The sequence below is a fragment of the Peromyscus eremicus genome, chromosome 3 (assembly GCF_949786415.1).
Source record: "Peromyscus eremicus chromosome 3, PerEre_H2_v1, whole genome shotgun sequence".
Taxonomy (NCBI): Eukaryota; Metazoa; Chordata; class Mammalia; order Rodentia; family Cricetidae; genus Peromyscus; species Peromyscus eremicus.
Genome location: NC_081418.1, coordinates 73,167,576 through 73,174,352, shown reverse-complemented (window position 1 = coordinate 73,174,352; position 6,777 = coordinate 73,167,576). Strand labels below are relative to the sequence as shown.

The 6,777-nt window shown below is 45.7% G+C and overlaps 1 protein-coding gene across 1 annotated transcript in view; it reads right to left on the bottom strand.

Annotated features, from left to right (window-relative positions):
* Window positions 1–4,231: 4,231 nt before the first annotated feature.
* Vopp1 (VOPP1 WW domain binding protein) overlaps window positions 4,232–6,777 on the bottom strand; it is a 92,791-nt gene continuing 90,245 nt past the window's right edge. Inside the window, exon 5 of the mRNA XM_059257891.1 lies at window positions 4,232–6,670. Coding sequence (XP_059113874.1) covers window positions 6,480–6,670 — 191 coding nt within the window. The 3' untranslated portion in view covers window positions 4,232–6,479. The remainder of the gene's footprint in view (window positions 6,671–6,777) is intronic.

Below are 6,777 nucleotides of genomic sequence, written 5' to 3'. Positions count from 1 at the left end.
GGACCTATGATGAGGCACTAAATCATGCAGAGGCATATGGTGCAGAGCTGTTCATCTCATGGCCAAGGAGGAATATATATATTTCAGCTTTAGGAGCTGAGGTCCCAATACCCACTTTAAAGATGTTCCCTTAACAATCAAGATCTCCTACCAGGTCCCCCCTCTTCGAGTTTCTACCGCCCATAACACAAGCCAGGTGTGGACCCAACCTTTAACACATGGGCCTTGGGAGCTGTGTATTTTAGATTCTAAGTATAGCAGAGATCTAGAGATTGTGGGAACTTCATAAGAGCCCTGGGCCATGAAGATTTTTTTTTTTTTTTTTTTTTTTTTTTTGGTTTTTCGAGACAGGGTTTCTCTGTGTAGCTTTGCGCCTTTTCCTAGAACTCACTTGGTAGCCCAGGCTGGCCTCGAACTCACAGAGATCCGCCTGGCTCTGCCTCCCGAGTGCTGGGATTAAAGGCATGCGCCACCACCGCCCGGTGGCCATGAAGATTTTTAATTTTAAGGAGTAACAGAAAGTCACTTCTTAAGACTGGGTAACAATTTGAGTAGTCCACCTCCCAGAACCATGCAAGAGTCTCACCACTCTGTGTGCACTAGGCAAGGAGTGAGCTTCTGGCCACTGGTGTGCCTGGAGCATGTCCAGGTGGAGCCCACTAAAAGCACTCTCAAGTTCTTCCTTCCTTCACCCCTGTACGCCCTTCCTGCCCCACCTGTTCTTTCCCTGTTCTCTCATCAGTAAATCTCACCAGCTTTCTTTTATTTCAGAGACTACTCCATGTTTTTGTTCTAGTCTTGTTTGCTTTAGTTTTAGTTTATTTGTTTTTTGTTTTGACAGACACTATGGATATTTTGAAGCTCATTGGAATTTGGAAAAAACAGATGAAAGTGAGCTCTAGATTTTCCATCTTAAGTCATGACCTTTTCCCCAGGAGAAGTTAGCCAGAGTGGGTATCTTCCCTGCTTGAGGAAGCTGCATGCAAGCAGGCAAGCCTCTTCTGTCTTGTTTCCTGTCTACCTAAAGCGGTTTGAGATCAGAATTTGCCAAACCTATCCTTGTAATAATCCTAACCAAATAAAACTAGGCAGTCATCAAAACAAATCGTCTTAGTCAGTGTTCTATTGCTATGAAGAGACACCATGACCACAGCAACTCTTATAAAGAAAAACATTTAATGGAGGCTGGCTTACAGTTTCAGAAGTTTAGCCCATTATCGTCACAGCGGGGAAACATGGCAGCATGCAGGCAGACACGGTGCTGGAGAAGGAGCTGAGAATTCTACATCCATTTCAGCAGGCAGCAGGAAGAGAGCCTCTGGTCCTGGCTTGAGCTCCTGAAACCTCAAAGCCCACCCCTAGTGACACACTTCCTCCAACAAGGCCACACCTCCTAATCCCTCTCAAGTAGGACCACTCTCTAATGACCAAGCATTCAAATATATAAGGCTATGGTGGCATTCTTATTCAAACTACCACACAAATTAAAGGGCCTGCAAGATGGCTCAGTGGGTAAGACACCTGCCACATAAGCCTGACAAGCCAAGTTCCATCCCTTGGAAATGTGGAAGAACTGACTCCACAAAGTGGTCAGCTCACCTCCACATGTATGGTGTTACATGGGAGACAGACAGACAGACAGACAGAAACACACACACACACACACACACACACACACTCAAAATTTAAAATTTAATACATTTTAAAAAAATGGATAGTTACCCACTGCAAACTAAAACATTTAAATAAAAGGTCCTAAGGGCCACTGGGGCCTAGAACTCTCCAGGCAGCTGAGAGTAAAGTAAGGAGGTAGGCACGCACGCAGAGTGCCAAGGAGTAAATTACTGTCCCCAGGGAAGGACGGAGGTAGACCCTTCCCAGATGTTCTAGAAATTTCACATCCAATGATGGCTTTGGATGGTACTGCAGACAAATCTTCAGAGTGGCCTTAAGAGTAAGTTGCCTGTATAAGTGGCCAGACCTGGTCTATGGTTTGGAGGGTGGCCCCACCACCAGGGAAGCACGGCTACCAGGTCTGAGCAGCCATGTCCACAGATGGGAGGTGCCACAAATGCACAGTGGCAGCAGCAAGAAGACAGAGGCAAGTTGGTACTCTTAAGAGCTGAGGCCCCAGGGACCCCTGAGATTATAGGCCTGTGAAGAAGTACGCAATCAGGTAGTATTGTACTTGGAATTACGAATGTCCCCACCAGGCCGTGTGTTAAAAGCTTGGTAACAGCCCACAGTGCTACTGGAAGGTAGTGAAACCTTTGGGAGGTTGACTTTAGTGGGAGGAACTCAGGTAACTGAGAGCATGCCCTTGACAGGGATATTTGTAACCGGTCCTCTTTATCATTCTTGTGGTAAACAAGGCCTCTTCCACTCCATGCCCCTCTGATGTGTTGTGGGGCAACAGGCCCAAGTGACCATGGATTGAAATCTCTCGGGCTGTGAGTCCAAACAAAACATTTTCTGCTTATTAGTTGATTCTCTCAGGCATTTTATCACAAAGCACACTGGCAGTGTTCTGAAGAAGTAAGACCAGAACTGAGCCCAGAAGTAGTAAAAAAAAAAAAGGGGGGGCAGGGCAGGAGGCATAAACACATTAAAACTCACACATAGACCATTTTCTTATTCTGTCAAGTGACTGTCCGTGCTTTAAACCGTGTCACAGAAACGGTCAGAGAGCGCACACCAGCTATGAAGAAATTATTTTAAAATACCCAAGAGTGATCGAAACCAAGTGGTGGGTTTATGGGTGTTCTCACTAATTTTTTCTCATTTCTTTGTGTGTTTTAAATTATTTATGACAAAATATCTCAATGACATTTTGCTGTGGTTCAGCATTCTAGGAATCCTGGAGCTAGGGTGAGTTGTTTCTAAGCTCAGTCTATCCGGCCGATGTGTTTAGAAACTGGCATTTTGTTTTGTTGATTTTCACAGAGATACATTTATTTATTTTTCTGCAACAGAGTCCTAGTGTATTGCTCAAACAAATCCTGTCCTCCTGGGCTCCAGGGATCCTCAGAGCCTCAGCCTCCTGAGGAACTGAGTTGGCGACTGTGTACAGCCACACAGAGTTTAATCCCCTGTGCAGCATCATTCATACAATGTTGAAGTCCATTTCACATCCGTGCACTGCTTTGAGGCTGCACCTTTAACTTGAGTTAGTTTTGAACATGAAATGGGTTATTGTGAGTTGAACCTTCTTGAGAAATGTATGTAGACAATATAAATAGACATTTGAAAGTCCTGTGTCCTACCGTGTATCCAGCGGATGTACCTGCCAAATGAGGTATTTTGTAATAAGCACCAAAGAAAGCACTTTAATAAAAGGCCCGGCTACAGGGTGTGGAATAAAGAGATGGGAAGACCAGAGTTTTTCTTCATTTTTCCTGTGGAATCACCTATCCTTAGGTATGGTCTTGAGCTGAAGGGCTGCGATATCTCCAACCCTGCCCTCCCTGTTTCCTCAAGAGGATTATATAATTTGCAGATTTGTAAAGAATAAGTTACTGCAGAATTAAGATGCTTCTCAGAATGGTCAATGAAAAGAACACAGTCTGGCAAAAGCCCTGAAACAAATCCCCCATATGTGGGTCCACAAACAGAAGGGATCAGGCTCCTAAGACAAGTATTTGAAGAGGTCAGAATATAAAACTAAAAACTTTATGTCACTTCGTAGTTCATCCGAAGTGCAGCTTAACTGTGGCAGGTAAATCATCAGTCATATCCAAGAAGCACAGTTCCTGACAACACAGACCAGGACATTGGCAGTCTTGAGGTGAGAATGTTGCTCTGTTGTCCCGCCCGTCTTGAACTCCTGCACTCACGCAGTCCTTCGGCCTCAGGTCTCTGAGCATCAGAGAGAACACCTGCAGAGCATCACACCCAGTTCTAGAATGGTACTTTAAAGAGAGGGCCAACTTACTGTAGGAGAACAGGGCCACATTCCTCCCCCAACACCAGCATCCCCTGTGAGGTAAATAATTCTGCTGCTTGCTTGCCTAGGACAACTTTTTCCTATCTTGATATTTAAAAATGTGTCATTGGATCAAAAGAAACATAAATTCCTAGATTAACACTTAACTCCAAGCTATGTAGGTAGGGAGCATCATCTACCCTACCCTCCTTTCCATGTGAATTCATGAACTACTTAACCGTGCATAATTTCTCATTAGAAATTTCATCTCCATCCCTTTCCCACACCCCAGCAAATAATCACAGCATATGACCAAATTCACTTTTATTTTTTATACATAGGAAACAGGACTCTATCAAAAGAGAACAAAAAAGAAACATGAGCCAAGTGTTGCCAAGAAAGAGCATGCACAAGTCTGCTTCGGGTCTGTCCCCAAGCACCGCTCTGTAGGACCTCAGCACACTTAAGTGGAGTTGTTGGAAGGGGTGAGCATTACTCACTGAAGACAAGAAAACAAGAATGCTGGGAAATGTCCCCAAAAGTGCAATTTCCATAGGCGCTGCCAGTGTTTACGGCTGAAGGAATTCCAATGCAGGCTTACTGGCAGATAAAATTTATTTTACACAGACACTGGAGTATAAAATTGCTGAGCCCTACCAGCCACTCAGTTTCTCAAAAGGATTTGCTATCAAAAAGATAAAATGTAGCCATGGACACTAATGCCTCGACAGCTGTCTCCGGTGTGATCCCAGGAACAGCTCTGACTGTGCTTATTTTAAAAAGGAACGGAGGAAACGGAAGTTAAAACCACAAGTGATAGGAGTGGAAATGTTTGGACCATGTAGTTGTCTTGATTGTAAACAGCAGACATTGTGCTTTGTCGTCTTAATTAAAACAAGGACCCAAACCTGGAGTGGTACTGGATCCAGGACAGGATGCCAGAGACACAAGGGTGCTCAATGATTTGGGCAGCAGCACTGTGTCCATGAACTGCCTTAAGGGGTGTTCATTCCTTCCCTGGGATTTCCTATGAAACTGTCTACCAAGTCCCCATGCTCTCTGTCTTAAACTAAGCCCATGCCGCTACTGTCCTGACTCCTGGACCCCTGTCCTACACAAATACCCCAACAGAGCATGACACCACGCCTCCTGGTCTGGTAGGTGGTAAAGAACACTCCATGTCCACTCTAGGGAGATGTTTGGATGCCCAATCCAACAAGTAACAATTTAGCAAAAGGCTCTGATTAGTTCATTTAAAATGTCAGTCCCCTTACTCCCGGCCCACTCCCCACAATACTACACATAAAGTAACCTAGACGTCTTAGCTATACTGCCTTGCTCTTAGGACACAAGGGCTCAATCTGGGTTTAAATACACATCAACGTGACTAACTACGCAAGGGAACAGCACTCTTCACTGTTGAGAACTCCCTCCACTACTTGTAAATCTATGGGTGAGCTCTGATTCTCACCTGGGAAACAGCATCTCTAACTACACCTTCTTTCTCTAACTTTGATTATATGGTCTGTGAAACTAAGTAGATTTCCATTGTTTTTATCCATAAACTTGCCCTCTTCTGAGCCCAGCACATCTCTGCTTGGGTCAACTACAAGCCTAGCTCTTACTCAGCAATGCTGGTCTTGTGTTGCAGGGCTACTTTAGCTCTTCTCTCCTGCTCCAAGGGTCGGTGTAACTACCCGGCCTAATGTGTCCCCTGTCCTGAATGGCTCATGAAACCCATCACCAGAACTACCTAAGGGAAGGGTGTTGAAGCCCTCGGAGAAGTGACCCCAAGGTTTCACACTCTCCATCTGATCTCAAAGGACAGGGCTGTCACTTCAATAAATGCACTAAAAGAAAAACTTTTTCCATCTGAAGCCAGAGTGTGATTCGGAAAATGCAATGTCTCCATTTGGAGCAGGGAATAATTTCCCTTAACTTAAAAGACTTCCTCTCTTTAATGGCCTTTAGTTAACTGCAGATGTCCAACTGGGGCCTGATTCTGACCGTCATCTTGCAGTGGAAGCAGCATAGACTTGGGTCTTTCCTGTCTCTGCAGAGGATAGCCTATATTCAGGATGTGAGTGGAGACCAAACAGCATCAACAGGCCTCCCCAGCACATTTCCACAGCTTCTGTTAGGAGGATGGGCTAGGACAGTGGATAGTGGCCCTTTGAACTTGTCTGCCCATGACTGCATCATGCGATTCTTAGCTCAGCCTGACCCTCCATCTGCCCCGGCACATAGGCTATGCCTTCCTTTCCTCTTAGCCTCTCTCCCGAGGATCTCCCTGGGCCACGGCAGGAATGTCAACCCTCGGGGACTGCTGCCACACTCTCTCAGAGAGCACAGACTACATCAGAAACAGAAGCAACAGAGGAGACGCAGTGTGAAATTCAAATGTCCTCCACAAAAAACTTGAAAGAGAGCTGGGCTTGCTCTGAAGACATCAAAGAGCAGTTTGCCCTTGGACCACCCTGTTAGCAAGGATCAGTGAGGATGGCGAGGACACACAGAAGGGCCTGTCCAGCCTCTTTGCCTTCTATGTAGCATCTTCCTACTTGTCCTTCACCACCTGTTCATAGGGAGGTGGGGGCGTGTTGCAGTAGGAAGGAGGGGGTGGGTAGGTTGTGCCTCCGTGAGGTGAACTGGGTTGGACTTGGAAAGCCATTGCCATGGTATTGCCAACAGGATTCATCCCGGGTCCTCCAGGGTCAGTGTAATATGGCGGCCCCATCTGCTGGGCTCCTGAAAAACAGATATCCATATGTGAGTGCAAAAGAGAAAAAGCCACCATCTGGTACATCCCTGTGCTACCAGGTCCCTTCTGTCCCCATCACTCACTATCCTTCTGT